Source organism: Lineus longissimus, chromosome 10 (genome assembly GCF_910592395.1).
Source record: "Lineus longissimus chromosome 10, tnLinLong1.2, whole genome shotgun sequence".
In the NCBI taxonomy this organism is placed as follows: Eukaryota; Metazoa; Nemertea; class Pilidiophora; order Heteronemertea; family Lineidae; genus Lineus; species Lineus longissimus.
In genome coordinates, this window is record NC_088317.1 from 10,748,728 (window position 1) to 10,769,614 (window position 20,887).

The following is a 20,887-nucleotide window of genomic DNA, read 5'->3' on the forward strand; positions in this document are numbered from 1 at the left end:
GGCCACACCTCCTGATTTCACACTGAGATGCACATTGTCGTGATATAGACTAGGCGCAAAGACACCAATGTCAAGGAAACATGCTATCCCTTTTGTGGGCTCGTATTCCTCACACTGAATCTGGATCATTGCATTGCAACGTAGTCTCCTCCAAACAAACGTGGTATATGTACGCTTGACATCTGGCCTTTATATCGTGGGCATTCTACGATTAATGAACAGCCAATCAGGAGTCCGTTATAGTGAAGGAGGTTAGGTTGTTGATCTTTTGTTTTAATATATGGTCACTGCCCGCTCGTCCCCGCTCCCCGGGCGCCCGCCCGCCCGCCCGCCCGCCCCCCTCCGATTCCACCCTACCATAGACCCCGCATTTAGGCCCTACCCTTTTTAGTGCAGGCAATGCTTTGAATTACCGAACATCTGCCTTTGACGTCACCGTTATGCGCTCCGACCGTGCGCCCCGACCAGTACGAACTGCCGGTGTAAAAGTAGAAAATGTCCCCTGGAAAAAGTGTCCGGCCCTATTGTATTCTGCTATAATAATAATATTTTTATGGTCCTATTATCTGGTCTATCGAGACCATGACTGACAATGCAATAGCTCAGAGATTGAAGCGCATAATAGAATCCTTTGTTTCCCGGACATTCTATCCTAGGACATTTTAAACTTCTACACCGGTCCAGTGTAATCGTTATTGTAGTCCTCTGAAGATATCAGCCCGAGTCAGCTTGCAAGCACAAGGAAAATAGTGGAAGAGTACCCTCCCCTGATCCCCACCATAAACGTGCCCGCCCACGGACCCCAACCACCACCACGCCTTTGGCTGCACATTGATTTTTTTACTCTCTCCGCCTCACGTTTGATTGGAAATGCCCCCAAGCTCAGGATGATAGGCCTACTTTTTCCTATTCCGCTGGGTGATGAGTCAACCGAACGTAATCACGACGCCAACGGAGGTTCTTCGAATGCATTGCGAAAGTGACGAAATCAGCGCCTCTAGTCTCAAGATTGCGAAATGCCCCAATTCATTTGTCGTGATATATCGCTTACCATCGGGACGAAATGGATTCTACCAGTAACGATAATGATACAGGTAATAGCATGGTTAATGAAGATTTAGCAGGTATCAATATTATTGTGAAGTTTTCTTTACATAATCGACATTGGCGGCGTTTGGCCAACCAAACCAGCCAGCCCCTTTCGGTACAGCCTGCATACAATGTCAATAACATAGGCCTATGCACATGATGCATCGAATGTAACTGAAATGAAATGCATGAACAGCAGGCAGCTGCTGTGCAGACTGACAGAGGTATAAAGTTATTTATGGACCCTTGACATTTAAAAATAAGCGGAATCTTGATTTGTTTGCTTGTTTCACCTAGTATAGGAGATGGGTAGGCCTATTACTAGTATTGGTATTATTATGTTATGTTAGGTGAGCACACTCACTGACACTCACACTCACGGGCCATCATGGCCATGGCCATGCAGACGCAGTGACAGTGTGGGCTATTATAAATCACATAAACTGTGAGATGCAAACTTGTGATATCGCGATATGGGTAGGTTATCATTAAGTGCATCTCACGGTTTATTATAAGCCCACAGTGTGACGACAATCACAATTGAATAATGTCGATGCCAAAATCATGAAATGCGAGTATCGTATAGCAAGGCTATAGTTTTGTCCAAGTTGTTATGTAATCTTGGAAATCTGGACTTTTACTACAGCAAATACATTACAGTCATAGGCTTACTCTGAAAAGGTTCCCTTCAAACTTGGTACATGTGCAAACAAAATTGACATTTGGATTGTGAAAAAAAAGGATGCAACTGTGACTCTTTCCCGTTTCCCTCTCTCTCTGCAACCAAACAATGGAGAGAATAAAGTTTTAATCCTTCTCGTATTGTTCTGGACACTCTCCACGCATGCGAGGAGTTTGGTCAGGGTCTTTCTCGAAACTGTCTATTGTACTGCCACAGCGTGAGAAGATGATGGTATGGTACAAATGTAGATAGCCATGGTATCTAGCACTGCATTTACAGAAGCTTAGCAGCCCACCAGGCCTTCATGTAGGCCTACCGGTACATTGATTTAGTTAATGAATTATGAGTGACTTCCTCACGCACGCTGTTATTGTAACTGAACCACTGAGGACCAGGAATGGTTATTAAAAGTGGACCCACAATGATTATGATGACAGTACAGTACTGCCACTTTTTAAAGGGTAATTAAATAAGCGCCATGTCTGCATGACAGAAATAGTAAAATGGGGATACAATACAAAGCAGACCTGGCGATATATTATCGTGCAATGTTAGCATCATTGGGAATTGCCATTCTAAATTTTAACTTCTTCATCTTTGCGAAAATTCTGGCTGCATAGCAGCCATCTTTGAAATCTTTTTTCTGATTTCATTGCCAATGGTTGTATGCAGAGGTACAAATAATACCCAAAAGATTGAGGAGCAGATACACTGCCACTAAAAGTGACTGACAATAATCTTCAGATTGTGGCATGTGACCTCTTTGCTAGATCGTCTGACCCAGATTTGTTTGCCTTCTCTTTTACAGGCTGCACCAGCAAGTAGGCCTGAGGCAACTTCTCAACCTGTGAACAATAGGAAGTCAGTCAAAGCTAAGGTATGTGTGTGACCAAGTTTCCATAACCGAATTCTTTTTAGACCTTGAGATTGTTCAGACTTAACTTGTCATGTCCAATCTGTCATCATGACTTTATGGGAAAACCTGTGGCATGTTTGTCAAGGTTCCGCAGCAAAACATCCCCATAGCATAATGCTGCCACCTCCGTGCTTCACAGTCAGTACGGTGTTCTTTGGATCCCCCCCCCCGTTTTGCCAAACGTACTGCTGGTAGTTGTGGCCGAAGACTTCGCTTTTAGTCTCATCAGACCAAAGAACACTCCTCAAGAAGGCTCTGTATTTGCCCACATGTTCTCTCGCAAACTTCAGCCTTGCTTCCCGGTAGCGTTTTTGAAGTAAAGGCTTCTTTCTTGCCCTGCAGCCTCGTAGTCCACTACGATGCAAGACCTTCTGGACAGTGGACAGTGACACATTTGTCTTTGTAGCTTCTAATTCCTGGCAGAGGTGTTTCTTGGTCGTCTCGGGGTTAATGTGCACCTTTCTAACCAATGTGGGCTCATCTTTGGCTGTCAGCTTGCGCTTTCTTCCTGACCTTGGTAAGGTTGCTGTTGTCCCTGGGTCGTCCCTGTACTTCCGCTTTATTGTCTGAACTGACGCCCGTGGCATATCAAGCTGCTTGAAAATGGCTGTTAGTGAAGTACCAGACTGGTTCAAGTGGACAGGCGACTCTATCAGATCTTGAGAGTACTCCTTTGACTTCCCCATGATGGCTCTAAGCTGGCAAATTACCTGAGCAGAAACCCAGTCCCTTTTATACTGCTACAGTGGCGCCACCTGAGCTATGACATAATTATGATGGTCAACAGGTAGTTGAGACAAGATAAAAGCCATTGTATAACATATTTGCCCACCTCAAGGCCAAACAACTAGTAGATAAGGTAGGTGTATGTAAACTTATGACACTCTGAAATATGCATTGTTTTCAAATAGAGCTCATAAAAACAATGAAATTAATGAAACAGAAGTATGTTTTTTAGTTGATGACGAGATGTGATGATAGACTTCCTGTAAACTATATACTATTCCCGCGTTCTGTAGTTGCAGAGAAAGAGACAGGGTTATATCATCCTTTGAATTGTATGTAAACTTTCGAGCACGACTGTACTCTCTAATTTTTGCCTTGGCCTCCAGAAATAATAGTGTATTTTCAAATTCTTTCTTATCAAACCTGAGTGTGTGTTATTATTGCACCACCAATATCCAATTTGATAACCAGTACGCATGTACCCAATGGTTTGGTTGTCTAATTTTCTAATTGTAATTTCTAATTCTAGTGTAAAAGTCAATAGTTCCCTTTTTTGTCATGGTAATGTTGTGGGCATTTTCTATTCTTGGCTCACATGGGTGAGCTAATATCCTTACGATTTCATCTTGTCCAGCATTGTTGGCTTTGACTTTGTCTGTCTTTAAGCACTTTTATCATATACCCTAAGTGCAGTGATCTGGCAGACGTATATGATAAATAGAAAACTGCACGAGTGTCTGATCCGAGTATCCAGATTGCAGTCGATGATTTTCTACGCAGGTCGAGAGCTTTTCAAGCCGTAGAAAATCATCTCGTGCAATCTGTATACTCGGATCAGACACTCGTGCGGTTTTCTTATTGTACATGTACATGTAAGAAGCACTATCAATGGAAACACGTACCACTTTTTTTCAGAAAAGAAAAGCCAGCAAGGGAAAAGCAAGCAAGGCGAAGGGTAAGAAATTTTTATTAGATTCAAGTTGCCGTGTTGGAAATAACAGTGGTCATAAGATATATAGAAAATGTAGCACTTGTCTTCATGGCATCATTGCATCACATCATCAGGAGGATAGGATTTTTGATAAAAATTTGCAACCATAAGCTGATTTAGAAATTTGCAACCATAAGCTGATTTAGAAATTTAATTTGCGGAGCAAAAACAAACAGTTATGTGATATTTCCATTGAAATAATGGACTCCTCGGAGTGCATGATGCAATGAGATTACAAAGAAACATTTAGCCAAAGGTTCAGTTGTTGAAAGGTTTAATGAGGAACTGACCCCTGTATCCTCATATCCAATCGGGGGGGGGGACAATTTGGTCGCATGGCCATCAGAATGAAATGTAATTGACTTATTTTGCAGGAGACTATTGCGCAGCTGAGAGAATAGACAACTACGACCCCAAAAACAACACGTATTACATAAAGTGGCAAGGATATGATGCGTCCCACAACTCATGGGTAAAAGCGGAAGACGTAACTTCTCCTCTCATCTCTTCTTACAAAGAAAAATTAGGTAAATCATGATTGAAAGGATTATGGCTGTGTGCTCCATGCAGTTGATGTTGTAGTGGTTGTGAGTCAGGCTGATGCAGCAGTTTCTTAGAGGTAGTGCCCAATTCGAACAACTGTAGCTTATCACATAATTATCGTTTATCAGAATTGTGGAGTCAAAAGGAAGGATTGACAATCAATTTATTGAAATTCCTTCAGATGATACATTAAAAGATGTCATAAAACTCACCTGTCCATTCAAAAGGCTTTTGTATTGCAATTACAGAACGGTTTCTATTCAATAAAAACACTTCGCTGGTGAGAAAATTGTTGGGAACACTTCAAAGCAGTGGAAGTCTTTGGTTCAAAGGCATCTCAAACCAGTATGAGGTTGCAGCATGAATGCAGTGTAATTGAGATTTGCTTGTTTTCTTCGCCTTAATTCCATATATTTTGGTAGTGTACCCTTGAAGAAAATGATATGATGTCGTGTGATACTAATATCTGAATAATAGTGGTTCTTTTAATTTCCTCTATTTTAGGTTTCGGAACGCACAAGAAGTGATGCACCTCATGTCTTTCGATTGTTGAAAAAATTGATGTGAATTTGTGCAAATCCTCCCGCCTGTGTTTTTTTGTTCAGTGGAATTCACGTATTTCGGTATTCCTTCTTCACCTCCACGCATTATTCATTCTGACATAAACTCACATGATCACTTTTGATGAAAGATTACATAATGGATAATATTGAATTCGCACAAATATAGTACAATGTAAACTTATCATATCTTTCAAAGGTCTCATTAAAAGTAAATGTAAGTTACATGTACATATACTGTGGAATTATTGTTTTTTCAGACAATCTGTGGCTGTTGTATACATGTATCATTCAATAAACGTGGCGTTTTTCATATTATTAGATACATATATAGTCTTGCCTTTATCTTTGCTACCTCCCAGCGACTTGACTACATGTATTATAAGGGACCATCTCAAAAGTATTTTGAAGCCTAAAAGACTACGGGTAAGTCATTTAGTCTTTTTGAGTGTGGTCACACCCAAGACCAAGTGACTTGAGTCATTTTTGCTTCAAAAAACATGTACCTGTGAGATGGTCCCTGAATTCATACCTTGAGACAATATCCAGAACGGCACTTAATACTGAGTTTCTCTTGAATTGGCATCAATAGAGAAGTCTGGCTACATGTGCTAGGATTGCAAATTACAGCGTACTTTACATGTACATTGGACTTGGAGCCTCCCTCGGTGGATACCTCTCTAATAAGGACACCGGTGCTGAATTGGTTTGGGTGGAATTCCACAACCAGGACGCCTTTCAATTGCAGACGATATTGGAGTGTCCTAACAGCAAGGTAACACTTTACTTAGACAACGTCACGTCCAACAAGAATACACCTGCCACATACGGAAATACTGCCTTTGAAGACATCATTCAGAATGTTTGGGTTACTTAAGGATTTGTCACACCCACCCAGAATATACACAAGATGTCATTGAAAATGCTTAAAAAAATGTCACATCCCACCTGAATACGCCGAACGTATGGAAATACCGTCTCTGAAGACATTATCCAGCATGGTCGGTTTACTTTATTCGACACAATGTCACATTCAACCTGAATACGCCTGATCGTATGGAAATACCGTCTCTGAAGACATTATCCAGCATGGTCGGTTTACTTTCGACACAATGTCACATTCAACCTGAATACGCCTGATCGTATGGAAATACCGTCTCTGAAGACATTATCCAGCATGGTCGGTTTACTTTCGACACAATATCACATCCCACCTGAATACGCCTGATCATATGGAAATACCGTCTCTGAAGACATTATCCAACATGGTCGGTTTACTTTCGACACAATGTCACATTCAACCTGAATACGCCGGACCGTATGGAAATACCGTCTCTGAAGACGTCATCCAGAATGGTCGGTTTACTTTCGACACAATGTCACATTCAACCTGAATACGCCGGACCGTATGGAAATACCGTCTCTGAAGACGTCATCCAGAATGGTCGGTTTACTTTCGACACAATGTCTCATTCAACCTGAATACGCCTGATCGTATGGAAATACCGTCTCTGAAGACGTCATCCAGAATGGTCGGTTTACTTTCGACACAATGTCACATTCAACCTGAATACGCCTGATCATATGGAAATACCGTCTCTGAAGACGTCATCCAGAATGGTCGGATTACTTTCGACACAATGTCACATCCAACCTGAATACGCCTGATCATATGGAAATACCGTCTCTGAAGACGTCATCCAGAATGGTCGGATTACTTTCGACACAATGTCACATCCAACCTGAATACGCCTGATCATATGGAAATACCGTCTCTGAAGACGTCATCCAGAATGGTCGGTTTACTTTCGACACAATGTCTCATTCATCCTGAATACGCCTGATCATATGGAAATACCGTCTCTGAAGACGTCATCCAGAATGGTCGGTTTACTTTCGACACAATGTCTCATTCATCCTGAATACGCCTGATCGTATGGAAATACCGTCTCTGAAGACGTCATCCAGAATGGTCGGTTTACTTTCGACACAATGTCACATCCAACCTGAATACGCCTGGTCGTATGGAAATAATGACTCTGATAATATCATTCAGAAGAGTTGGGTTTACCTACATGTACGATATAATGTCACTTCTAACCAAAATACTGCAGCTGCATATGGTATGTAATTCAGAATGATGGTTTACTTGAGACAATGTCACATCCAACCAGAATACACCTACCGCATACTGAAGTACGGTCTTTGAAGATGTCATTCAGAGTAGTTTGATTTTTCTCAGTAATCCAACAGCCCGCTACATGTATATGTGTACATGCAGGACAATACAATGGTCAGTCACTTCAAAGCGTGGCCTTCAGGGGATGGCACAAGGACAAGGGCAACTTGAATACACAACCTTTCTCAGTCAAGATGAGGCAGATGCTACTTGACCATACACATCTTTGACACCTGTCTGCTCATTTCCGGCAAAAATTGATGGTTCTTTATACATGTAGGCAGCCTGATAGTATCAGCTGTGTTCACCCAAGGTGAGCAACAATGAAAACAAGTGCATGTATTTTGATGCAAGAATCATTTTATTGCTGCTGAAATTCACATTCAGCCAGTAATACAAATCTGCTTATACATAATTGGTGGATTCACAATATATCAGATTACACAAAAGGCATTTTCCAAGGTCCCCAGTGGTCCGGCAATAATTCTAAGTCGTTTTGGGACATCAGGACATCAGCCTAGCCCCCTGCGGTCAGATAAAAAAATTAACCAGCAGCAGGTACCCCCCTCATGATTAAGTTCGTCCCGAGGGCCGGAACATCGATGTATCGTCGAACAGTTGGCAGATTCCTGAGCGCCAGACGAGCAAAAAAAACTCTCACTGAACAGTTTTGCCTCAGTTGACACTTTTTGCCATACGACGTCATTTTAGGGTCGTCACAACACCTGATTTGTGGCGTAGTTTCCCAATAAACTGCATTGGAAGTTCGAACTTTCACTACAAAAAGTCACCTTATTCACAAACATGCTTCTTGAGAACCTTGGCAAGGGCCTTAAGAGATGCCACAGAGTTCCGAAAACGTTAGCATCTCGTGGCATACTTTGTTAGCTTCGAGTGACATTTGGGGACACTATACCCTTTTAGGCAAACTTAGACCAAATCAAGTCGAAAAAGATCGGGATTTCTGAAATAAATCCGGCTTCAAAGGGTTAATTAAACGTACTCAATGCCAATGTCATCACAATCCTCCTCCTCGGAGCTAGACGCATCCTCCTCCGAATTTGATTCTTCACCACCAGGTTGCACCTCCCCTTCCTCAAAATCCACCACGATCTCTATGTCAGTGTCTATACATTCAAATACATCTGTTGCTTCTAGGAGAAGGTCTGTGTAGAATTCCTTTGATTCCAGCAGCAACTTCACCAATCCATGGTTTTCTTAAATAGAAGGAGAGCTGGACATTAAAATTCTGAAGTCATCAACAAAGGTAATGCACATACATCTGCAAACCAATAGTTTATGTCTGTCCAGTTAGATTAATGAAAGGCATTCGGTTTGAATTAATTCAAAGCAGGGCGTAGTACATTTGTATTAGTAAACTGAACCTGAGCTGGGAAAGAACGAAGTTGCAATCAGATCCAGATCAGCATCCTCAGCCCAGGTTAATTCAGAGGTAGTGCCACAGCAAGACAAGTACATGTATGCATCAACCTCCACAAATGTTGGGTAAAAATAATTGCATGGCCACTACCTTGGTTTTTGATGGCCTCATTGTTCACGGTGTTGATTCTGTCTTCCAAGGTGTTGATTTTTTTCTTGAAGAAAAGAACAGTTGATACCATCTCTTGAATGAGCACAGGCAATTCCTCGATGTACCTGGTCATGTGTTCATGTATATCAACTATTTTCTTCTTCAAAGCAAATGTTTCTCCCTTGTTCCCTGAATTGAAGAAACAAATATTAGGACTACAGGCTGAAAGTTTCTTGCTCCATCCCTCCTACATGTACATACGAAACGCTGGTAAAAATACATAGAAAAAAATACATAGTCAGAAATGTGACTATAAGATTGAGGCGCAACTTAACATTTTACTTGCAACCAATGCTACATTGTAACCAAATTGTGTTAAATGTACAAGGTAGAATGTACTTTACATCACTTGAAGACCAATGTACCAGTAAGCCTGGAGCAAAATGCCGACCCAGGCTTTAAACCTCAAATTGCTTGATAAACAACCGCTGGATCAATTTCTCTGAACAATCGAAAATGACTGCAGGACATTACCACTTGGAGTTATTTGTGTCCTGGACTTTGTGTTACATGTACTAAGTGAAGTTTGTGGGTAAATGAATATGAAGTGAATGCCAACCTGCAGGATTATGCCAAGGCAACAAAGAGTCCTCTTGCGTGACTTCGTCCACAGAAACATGACAGTCTGCTTTTGAATTGTACAGTGTAACACAATGCTGAAGTTGCTTTCTCTCCTTTTCAAGACGCTTTCGTAGAGAAGCCCGACTCTTTGAAGCATCTGAAATGAAAATGATAAACTTTTAAACTGATCGATATAGCAGTGAACTCGACATGCATCGTAACTGCACAAACTGCTAATATGAAGAAAGCCCCTTTAATACTGTCGTGTTAATTGCTATCTTTCAAATCATGTCATGTTATTTAAACCAATGAACTTTATAAGAATCTGAAAAGAATGAAAGTGTGTATATAATCAAATTGAAAAACTCCCGAAGATAGGGCAGAAGGCTGGAAAACCTGGTCAACAAACTGGGTTGACCATGGCACAAGGAAAACCGTGGTGTTCTTGCAGCTTCTATCTTCAGCTCCAGACTTTGAATCACATTCTAGAGAACAAGTTGTGTTTTGATTAAAGAGCTGTGTTCCTTCAGTTATTTTTAGTGCCTGTTACATGTACACTTTGAAAAACAAATTTATCTCCTATAAATATATCATACCTGATAACAGCTGACGACGCACATGAGATACAAACTGCACATGATGAACTATGTTTTCCCATTTTCCTAAGTATTGACCTCAATACTGGCTCCCGCACCTCCTCCCAACTTTCCTCTTGTCTTTGCTTCCGGTCAGCATGCGCAACAAAATGCCTTTTCTTCCATTCAGATTCAGTGCCTGGCACTTCAGTACTATTGGAAGCCCGAATCCCATTCAGAAGCTCCATAAGTTCAGCTCTCACTGTAAATTAAAAGTGCATTGATAAATACTACCGGGAAAGAAAAAAAAAGTTCCTAAGTGTTGATTCGAAAATACCATTATTTGCCTTAATCAGCAGCCAGTGTTGCCCAATTAACCTTTAAAAAAGAATAAATCATTTGCAAACTATTACCCGACTTGTGATCAACACAAAATTCAAAATTTAGATGAATCAGTTAACGTCGTAAAAAGTATGGTAGGTCAAATCGAAAACTTTCTCCTTATAAAATACACAACTTGATTTGTGTCTTGGAATAGAGCCAACTAGCTGATGAATAAAAAGACCTTAAAAGACAAATCACAAACCTTGCTGGAACACTTGAAAATCGAAAGGTGCATCGATTTCTACTTCATTATTACTTGGTAGCAATTCCTCAGGAAAGTCCTTTAGTTTCTCTGGAAAAACAAGCAATTTTGAAATTAAGGCCAAATGCAGATTACGCCAGAAAAGATGCAATTTCTTCCATGGAATTTCTTACATAAAAAGGGTGGAAAAGACTAATTTTTCTGGTTTGATTTTAAAGATTGGTGAGAAATTTTAACGAGGTATAGCAGTGATAGGGTTGGATTTGTAGGCATAAACCATTTGTCCAGAACATGAAATTATCAGTTAATTGCACTAATGTAAGACTAGTCTAGCAGCAATATTTTTCCATGTATAAAGCCTAATTGAATATTGATGGCTCAGACGAGGTGAAGGCATTTGTCAACCAAAAACAATCTACCTGTCGTTGAGGTTTTCTTCCCTTTTCTTTCTCTTCTGGGAACTGATGGACCATCTATAGCACCATTGATGTCCCTGGATGGAGCCTTCACATATGGTTTTAAGTTCTTTTTAGGATAGGTTTTCCTCTTTTCCCTGCGATAGCAGGCAGCCAACTCTTTGATTCGTGCATAATGCCCTGCATTCTCACCAAAAGGATTGTCATCATTACCATTGGATGATGCTGAAAAACAAACACATAAAGTGACAAATACTAATAGTCAAAACTATGACTTAGCCTAGACAAAATACAGCCTCCGTGCAGGCTACACTCGATTTATGATTTTAACAAACACGAAATACTTTTCTACTGAGTTTTGTAACACCATGATTCTATCCAAATGGGCCATTGTACGATAGAGTGACAGGCCTTTCAATTACGTGGAGACCTCTACACCCTGTATTTTTTTAGCCTATTTTGGGGGACATGTTTTTTTGCTTTTTGGCTTAATTTGGGGACATTTCATCACGCCAATTTGCCTGAACAGCGATGTCATAAATCAAAGTTAGTGACTGATATCACCACATACACCTGAAAAATCATAATTTTAGGGGAAAACTTTAAAATGAGGCCATTTGGATGAGATTTGGTTATGTTAGGGGTCAAAAAACGCTTCAGGGGGGTCATATTTTTAAAAAAAAAGAAAAAAAAGACCTAATTTGGGGACATCCTGTACGGTGTAGGAATCATGTAATTGAGAGGCCTGAGTGACCTTATACAGTCCTTCGTAACTGGGCGTGCTGACCTGCCAGATTTTGGTCTCATGTTCACGGGCTTAGCGCCTTCGTTGCTCAAGAAATAGGCGAAGAACCCCCCCCCCCCCCCACTGCGATATCAGGCTACGCCCCTGAACGTTCACGTGATACATGTTCTATGTTATTTTCGAATTGGTCAATCACTGTGCATGAGGTGACTTGTGACAAGACATCACATGGAAATAATTAATGCGATGACAGGGTAATCGGCCTGGGAAATATTGAAACGCCACAATATTTGAGGCCACAATTCATGAATTACCTCTTTTGGCAGAAGGGCAGGCACGCCGGTCTAGGTCAATGAATGTGAAATGTTGAATTTATGGTTAGGGCCAGGGGGGGGGCGGCCTGGCCTGCCCGCCCGGCAAGCGTGGCCACACAGGGTAGGCTAGGCCTAGGGGGTGGGCATGGTGGGGGGGGGGGGGGGCTAGGCCTACCATTACATCAATGTGTATGTCAATGATGACAAATAATGATGAAGATGTCCACGCATCGAGCATTTACATACATTTACGGCAGCAGCATGGGGATGCATCTCATTTATCAATACAGGTGGTAGGCCTAGCCAGGCACGTGCCCTGCTGGGCCTGGGTCGGGGCTGGGCGACGGCCATGCATGCTTTTTTCTCATATCGATTTAGGACAATTAGGTGACAAAAAAACAACACCTTGGCGACCATCTGGCTATACTTACCACCAAATTCCATGGTCAGGATATTTGATGCGGTCCTAACTGTGACATGGTCTACGTTTCACAGCCTACCGGTACTTCAAACCGTAAATAGCAATGGAATTGAGCAAAACTGAAATACTACAACACCATGAACACCATCCGATAAATCGAATGTCGCACGTTCTGTATCCCGCGAGATCTCGAAACTACTGCGCACAGGCGCGAGAAATTATATAATAGCTCAATTGCCCCCTACCCCTTCAATTCAGCTCAGGCCCCCTCGACTAACTACCTCCATCCCCCCCCCCAAATGTAAAATGATATCGTTTTTAGATTTGCTGTCGGTGTAGTCGGGGTTTGTTTGTCAGTCAAGGGGGCAACCGAACGGGGGGGGGGGGGGGGGGGGGGTCTCTAAGTTTCACGTGCCTGTGCTGCTGTTTTAGTAGCGGCAGAGGCAGTGGCTAAAAAAGTAGCACGAGAAACGAGGATGAGCTGATATAGTTCTCCAGTAAAATGGGTTGCCGCAAATATTGACAACTTTAAAACTGTCGAAAACTTGCGTGAAGATTAATCAGAATAATTGAAGAGTCATGAAACTATATGATTACTACAAACCTAATGCAAATCTAAAACATTCATACGGGCTGGTTTTGCGAATAGATGGATACCTTTGTTTACAAAATGACGTCACTCTGACGTCACGCATAACTTAAAAGATACTTCGTTGCTATAGTTCATCATCATTATCCCACTGTAGCGCAATGTCTGTTTAGTTCCACCCCTAGCTGAAAGGTGGGGCAGCCTGATTTGGATCGTGGGATATGTACGTTATAAGCCACTAATACCAATCGTAGATATACCACTATTGTTTGCGGAGAATGCACTGTGCATTAACATGCTTTAGTTTTTCGCCAAGGGCAGGATCAGCACGTGTTAGTAGCGCATTGACCATGCATATTTTCGCGTTAGGATGCTTTTCATATGCTTTTACCAAAAGGGTCTGAATATCTGCCCGACAACTATTCGAGTTTTGGAAATTTGTGGCATTTTTCGTGCAAAGAACAAATACAATAGCTTTATCAGCCACGATGCACGAGTCTGACACAAAATCAGCAGCACCCTTGAATGACTTGTCCTTCAGCATATGTTTTTTGACACATACTTCGTCTTTCCCAAAGACGGCTCCAGTATGGATGTTCCTAACGTGAGATGATCCGATGAGAAGAACATCACATTTTGATCTATGATCAGGTGGGAGACCGACTTCTATGTGAGATTCATCTGGCAGGGGGCTAAATCGATTGTGACAGGGCACTTCAGCGTTAGTTTTCTCCTCAGCCCAGGCAGCACGTCTCGCTGGATTGCTGGGTTTGGAGAAAGAGTCTGATATATGTATCTCATTTTTGAAGTTAGTGTAGTCCTTTGACAGATCACCTAACTGCACTTGGATTGTCTTTATCGTTTCAAAAGCAGCGATGAACCTGTCATCTGCAGCCTTCACGTTGTTCCTTATGTCGGCAGTACTAGCAGCGAAACCAAGCAACCTTGAGTCGGTATTGTCGATACGAGTGCTCAGTGCATCAAGACGTTTTGTACTGGTGGAGTTATTGGATTCCACTGTCTTTCGCAGAGATGAAATGTCAGATGAAAGTTTCGATGATGACTTTTCAAATGACGCAAACTTCTTTTCGATAGCCGCAACGTCCATGGTAACAAAGGATGACTGGCCTTTCTAAATCCCACACACAATCTTCGAAAGCGATGTCAGATTGTTCTCAAGGGCTTGAAAACCGGAGTGAAATCTATCCATGATACTATCACAGTTACATGAAGACTGAGACTTGGATGTAGGAGCTGGCAACTGAGGGGCGGGGGAAAGCGGCCCTGCGTCATTGTCACTATATAGGATGTGCAGCAACTATGTCACGAAGTAATTCCTCGGTATCAGAGTTATCAGAAAAAAGTTCTTGAGAGGCTGTGACTGCGTCTGTGAGAGGCTTGTCCTCGATAATCATGTCGTTCTCGCAAGGCGTTTCAGGTACAGAGTTTTTATCATCAGCAACTTGGTTCAGCAGGTTGGAGGGGAACGAGAGCCTCCTTGATGCGGGGAAAGTGCCGACTGCACCAATCCATGAACCCGCCACCTTGAATCATCACGAAAGAGTTCTTCTGATAAAAGTTCAGAATTGCATACAGTTTATTATCGACGTCATCATCAGCGTCCGACTGATTCACGAGAATGCGAATCGCAAACCCACCAGCAATTTTCGATTCCGTTACCTTCATTGTGTTCACTCCCTTTGAAGTACGCTAGTGTAGCATCCTTCCGCGAAATCAGGCGATCACTAAAAAATTTGGCATTGCATGGGAAATAAGCACCTCCTTCCACTTCCTCTTTCGACTCGTTATTCTCATCATCATGCTCAGCACGTTGCCACGAATAATCATAAAACAAGTTCTCTGGATTCGCTTTTAACTGACCAGCATTAGTCTTTGTATTGGGTTTCGAACTATTCACACTGCGCATTCGTTCTTTCAGAAGCTTGAGATGATTTCGAAGTCGGCCATGTTTGTTTGTTTACAAAATGTACGTAGTGTATTGCACAGTGCAGGTACAATGCTGGGTGCTGGAAGCGCGGGAACGAGAAGGGTTGGAGTCACGAATAGAATGGAAATCGGCGCTAAAGTAGTGTATAACTACCTAGCATTTAGTTTGTGGTAGCCGTAGAGGTTCTTGAAGTGTTTATAATTCATTTAGCATCATTTTGGTGTTGTAGGAGTTCATTACGATCACAAATTTACGAATACTTTACAAGTACGCTCCGAGGTGTTTTGTTGAACCGAGCGCCATCTCGATCCAGCTCATATTAAATTCAAGGTGAAATATTCATTGAAGAATACTTTAGAACATATCTGTCAAACATAGGAACTGCATTTAATGCGATCAACGGCGATTTTGATCATGTTTTAGCGCCGAGAAAAGTTCACCCAGAGCATGAGAGCAGAGTATAGGGTCTATACTACAGTACACCAAGTCGTTGGTGTGAATGCAGAAACAAAATTTCTGGTTCATGCCGGTTTTGAGAGTATTACGATTACGACTTTGAAATCGTTATCGTAATCGTAATCGTAAGCGATGCGGAAACTCCCTAGTATTAGGATATAACGACCGAGAACACGCCGTTTCTAATCGAGGAACTTTCGATTTTTTTCGGTGCGCGCACCCAGCAACCATTACGCAATGCATTGTGCTGAGTGACTGTGGACCACGTGAGTCAAACAACAGAAAAGTTAGTTTTTTTGACGAATGTCAAATGTGATCTTGTGAGTTTGCTAACGTTTGAGATCCGCTCGATTTAGGCTTTCATTTGAGTGGTTTGTTGACGAATTTGATGCAGTTGTCGGTGGTCGTCGGATGTGACAATTCATTCTGTTCGAAAAAACGCACGTCCCGAACTTTCTAAAAGACTCCATTGTTCTTTCGTCGATCATTTTCGAGGCGGAGGACGCTGATTGGTCAGAAGTTCGTGATCACGTGGTATTCTTGGGAAAAACCCAAGCTATCTCGTGTATGTGAATATATGCAGGATCTGGCGTGCATACATTCTGTTCATTCCGAAGTCGAAACAGTGAGTTTGACAGTTTTCATCGAGATATTTGTTTGATGATTGGGTAATCCGGGCAGCTCAACTATACTGTGTTGTGTAGTAGTGCACTCAGACTCAGTCGAGACCTGTCCAGCAGATGCCAGTGACGAGTGAGTGATGGTCGATAGACATTTGTTACCATTTTCTTCACCTGAGAGAGAGGTGATGCTAACACTAACTGTATACTTACGGAACAATACTGATGTAAAAAAGTAAGACCCCATCAGGTAAAAAAGGAAGACCCTTGCAAAAAATCGTAGAAGACATTGAAATATTTCCTTCAAATTTCATAGGCATGCTCTACTAATCAATACCCAACTCTCCTGTGAAAATCAAAGAAATCGATCTAACCGTTAATTGCCTAGAGGGCGTGACGGAACAATTCGGAGGTAAAAAAGTAAGACCCCATCAGGTAAAAAAGGAAGACCCTTGCAAAAAATCAGAGGGCATTGAACTATTTCCTTCAAATTTCATAGACATGTTGTACTAATCAATACCCAACTCTCCTGAGAAAATAAAAGAAATCGATCAAACCGTTACTTGCCTACAGGGCGTGACGGAAAAATTGAGAGGTAAAAAAGGAAGACACCATCAGGTAAAAAAGGAAGACCTTTGAAAAAATCATAGAAGGCATTGAACTATTTCCTTCAGATTTCATAGGCATGTTGTACTAATCAATACCCAACTCTCCTGAGAAAATCAAAGAAATCGATCAAACCGTTACTTGCCTACAGGGCGTGACGGAAAAATTAAGAGGTAAAAAAGGAAGACCCCATCAGGTAAATGAAACGGCCAGGGGCCATTGTGCTCACCGTATAGATATTTGGTGCTTTGGAATTCATCCAGATTAAGAAACATTGTACATGTATAGTATATAGGTCAAACCAAAGTCGGTATGACATGTGATGTATCGTTGCTTGGAGTAAGTACCATAAGAATATAACCAAAAACAAGTCACTAATAAACGAGATATTGCACTTTTTACCTATTTTAGTTTTGGCCTCCTGGTGGCCGAGTTGAGTACCAGATCAGATCGAAATTCGGTGTCCGAGGTTACATGATGTAGGGAGTCATTTGTATCAAATTTCAAGTTCAAAGCTTTAGTGGTTAAGAAACATGCCATGACCAATTTACGCCATTTGACCTCTGTGACCTTGAAAAGCAGGTCAGATCAAAAACTCATATGATATGTGATGTATCCTTGCTAGGAGAACCTACCATAAAAATGTTATTGAAAACGAATCACTAAAAATAAGCAAGATATTGCACTTCTTACTTTTTCCATTATGGCCCCCTGGAGGCCAAATAAAGAATCAGATCGGGCCAAAATTCGGCATCAGAGGTTATCTGATGTAGGGGGTTATATGCACGAAGTTTCAAGTTCATAGCTTTACTGGTTAAGAAACGTGCCATAGTTTACACTCTAACGGCCAATTTACGCCATATGACCTCTGTGAACTTGAAAAGTAGCTCAAATAGAAAACTCGTAAGATATGTGATGTATTCTTCCTAAGAGTACCTACCATAAAAATTTTATCGAAAACACGTCACTTATAAGCGAGATATCACACTTTTTAGATTTCCACTTTTGGCCCCCTGGTGGCAAAGTTGAGAATCAGGTCAAACTGAAATTCAGTACCATAGGCTATGTGATATAGGGGGTTATATGTACCAAGTTATATGTTCTCTGGAGAGTTGGATATTGATTAGTAGAACGTGTATATGAAATTTGAAGGAAATAGTTCAATGCCTTCTATGATTTTTTTCAAAGGTCTTCTTTTTTTACCTGATGGGGGTCTTCCTTTTTTACCTCTCAATTTTTCCGTCACGCCCTGTAGGCAAGTAACGGTTGGATCGATTTCTTTGATTTTTTCAGGAGAGTTGGGTATTGATTAGTAGAACATGCCTATGAAATTTGAAGGAAATATTTCAATGCCTTCTACGAGTTTTTGCAAGGGTCTTCCTTTTTTACCTGATGGGGTCTTACTTTTTTAGGTCTTAGGTCTTTGTTTTAGAGATTTTTAGATTTTCAGAGGTATGTAAGGTCTTAGGTCTTGGGTCTTGGGTCTTGGGTCTTTGTTTTTTCATACACCCAGTGCAAGGGGAACTTCATGCATTATTCCTAACCATTGGCATGCTATACTCGCGGTCAGTCTATTTCTATTCTATTTCTATTTCTATTCGATTTAAAGTCTCTTCTATTCAATTTAAATTCTCGGAGGGCTGATTGCGTTGACATTGTGTGTAGTTACAGTTTGTGACTGTTTGCCATCTCAAATATTAGTATTGTTTTTCAATTCTTAGTTTTCCAGTCTCATACATGTCATATACTGTTAAAAAGTACTACAGATGGCAGACCCAGCTCCAGGTGCAGCCCCAGCTGCAGTACCAGCCCCTGCTCCAGCCGCAGCCCCTGCTCCAGCTGCAGCCCCAGCGGCACTTAGACCATTAGATTTTCTTCCAGACCCCAAGTTTAGTGGGGAAGATGTATCTAATGAAAAAGCGATCAGCCACTGGTATCTTTTTACAGATTAGTTGCAGGTGCATGGATTAGCCAATCCAGGTGTGGCTGCAATGCCAACAGTAACAGTTAGATTTAGATTGTCCCTAGCGGGAAATGCGAGGTTATGGGCTCATGATAGAGTATTTGCAGACCTAAATGATATGAAAGAGTCATTCATACAGCGGTTTAGCCCACACCATAGCAAGTTTGCAAATATCAAATATTTTGACAATATTGTTTACAAAACCGGTGAATCCGCAGAGTAATTTCTACAGAAGATTAGGATTGCAGGACAAAGGATAAACTACAATGATAATCTGATAAGGACGAAGTTCTTACACTCTCTTCCTGAGGAATGCCAAAGAGCAGTTGTGATGGCCGCTCCAGTTGGAACCAATGCCCAAGTCATTGTAATTTAGCCCAAAAGTATTTAGATATCATGCCAAAAACCGATAAAACTGTATCCTTTACAGATCAAGTGCATCATGTAGCAGCTCCCTCACCAGATGTAAAGGACCTCAAAAGCGACATTCGAGAACTTGAAGCAAGCATTAAAGACCTACAGGTGCAGTTTGCAAGCAATGCAGCAGGAAGTCATCGTGAGGTTGATCATAGGTCCAGTAGCCGTAGCCCTAGAAGACAGAGAATGAGACAGGAGTTCGGATGCAGATATCGTCAGCGATCTAATAGCCCCTCACGTCCCCGTACCCCTGACCAGAATCAACAACGAGAATCCAGTCCTAGAAGGTCAACTGATCGTTCACAGAAAAAGAGATACCGTCCTTTCCAGTGTCACTTTTGTTGGAAATTTGGTCATGGATGGAGAAAGTGTTGGAGTTACCTCAAGACGGCACAGGCTCAACAGGGACAGCCCCCTCCATTCCAAGCTCAACAGGGACAGCCCCCTCCGTTCCAGATGCAAGACAATCACATGAGGAACCAGACTTCCTTTCAGCAAGATCAAGGCTCTGGTATGTCAGGACAACCCTGGCAACCCAGAAAACCAAATAGAGATCAGAATTTTCAGTAAGGGGTGGTTCAGGAGGACCAACTGAGTTACCCCAAGAAACTGTTAGAAAAGCTGAAGATCCTTCTGAATTTTTAGGTACTGAGTCTACAGCCATCCAGTTAATAGCTAACAATTATGCAAAAGGCTATCTTGATAGTAAAGAGGGTATTGTCTTATTGTTTGATTCAGGAGCAACATTTAGTTTTATCTCAGGTTCTTGTATACAAAAATCAAGGTTTCTTAGTAGTTTACCAGCATTTGATATTGAACAACGTTGTTTTAAAATTGGTAATGGAGAATATTTACTTACTAACAAGGCACTCTCATTTGAAGTTTCTATTCAGGGTTGTAGGTTAAGAATATATGCCTGTATCGTGGACAACCTGACTGGCCCAGATGTGTTGGTAGGAGCTTCAACTTTGTCAGCCTTGAATGGTTCATTACATTTTGCCACTCGTACTTTTACTGTAAGACCAAAGAAGGTTTGGTTTACACCTGTAAACCGTAATATCATAAAACCCGGAGAGACAAAACATGTGCTGGTGAAAGGTAGGTTGCTGTTACGGGGTCATCCCAATTTGTAAAGCAATCCCATCCTCTATGACTCCACTGATGTAATATAATTTCTTTGTATAAATAACAAATTAAACTGTTATCTACTACATCAGCCTCAGGTACTTCATGTACACAACCAAATTACCCTTTAAGAAACCACTATCGGACAAGCTTGTAAAACCTGTAAGCGTTATGGCCAAACAACTCCTATCTCCAAACCATTCCTAATTTTAGCCAAAAGCCAATGTCAAAATCTGGTCATCTTGCCATAGTCAGATAATTCCTAGTG

General features: G+C 41.5%; 2 protein-coding genes across 4 annotated transcripts in view; one reads left to right on the forward strand and one right to left on the reverse strand.

Annotated features, from left to right (window-relative positions):
* Positions 1–5,784, forward strand: part of LOC135494761 (uncharacterized) — a 74,812-nt gene extending 69,028 nt beyond the window's left edge. The window contains exons 1-5 of one of the 3 annotated variants that reach the window (XM_064783031.1): positions 642–1,094; positions 2,580–2,648; positions 4,329–4,368; positions 4,779–4,931; positions 5,452–5,784. In XM_064783031.1, the coding sequence (XP_064639101.1) occupies positions 1,017–1,094; positions 2,580–2,648; positions 4,329–4,368; positions 4,779–4,931; positions 5,452–5,474 (363 nt within the window). In that variant the 5' untranslated portion in view covers positions 642–1,016 and the 3' untranslated portion in view covers positions 5,475–5,784. Of the gene's footprint in view, positions 1–641; positions 1,095–2,142; positions 2,233–2,579; positions 2,649–4,328; positions 4,369–4,778; positions 4,932–5,451 lie in introns of those variants that run through there. The other 2 variants (XR_010448441.1, XR_010448442.1) reach the window with 2 other exon arrangements.
* A 2,250-nt stretch (positions 5,785–8,034) lies between these two features.
* On the reverse strand, positions 8,035–12,927 carry LOC135494927 (uncharacterized). The gene is made up of 7 exons (XM_064783271.1): positions 12,906–12,927; positions 11,419–11,640; positions 11,000–11,089; positions 10,435–10,675; positions 9,837–9,995; positions 9,218–9,406; positions 8,035–8,903 (listed from the first exon to the last, which is right to left on the reverse strand). Exons 1-5 carry the CDS (start codon positions 12,916–12,918, stop codon positions 9,956–9,958), a joined length of 606 nt encoding a protein of 201 aa, XP_064639341.1. The 5' UTR covers positions 12,919–12,927; the 3' UTR covers positions 8,035–8,903; positions 9,218–9,406; positions 9,837–9,955.
* Positions 12,928–20,887: the final 7,960 nt, after the last annotated feature.

What these genes read in the sequence shown, in the direction of transcription:
- LOC135494927 (XM_064783271.1), bottom strand. An exon ending in GAAGAAAACCTCAACGACAG is followed by an intron (nt 11,090 to 11,418) that starts GTAGATTGTTTT and finishes TTGTTTTTCCAG; the next exon opens with AGAAACTAAAGGACTTTCCT. An exon ending in TTTTCAAGTGTTCCAGCAAG is followed by an intron (nt 10,676 to 10,999) that starts GTTTGTGATTTG and finishes TTTAATTTACAG; the next exon opens with TGAGAGCTGAACTTATGGAG.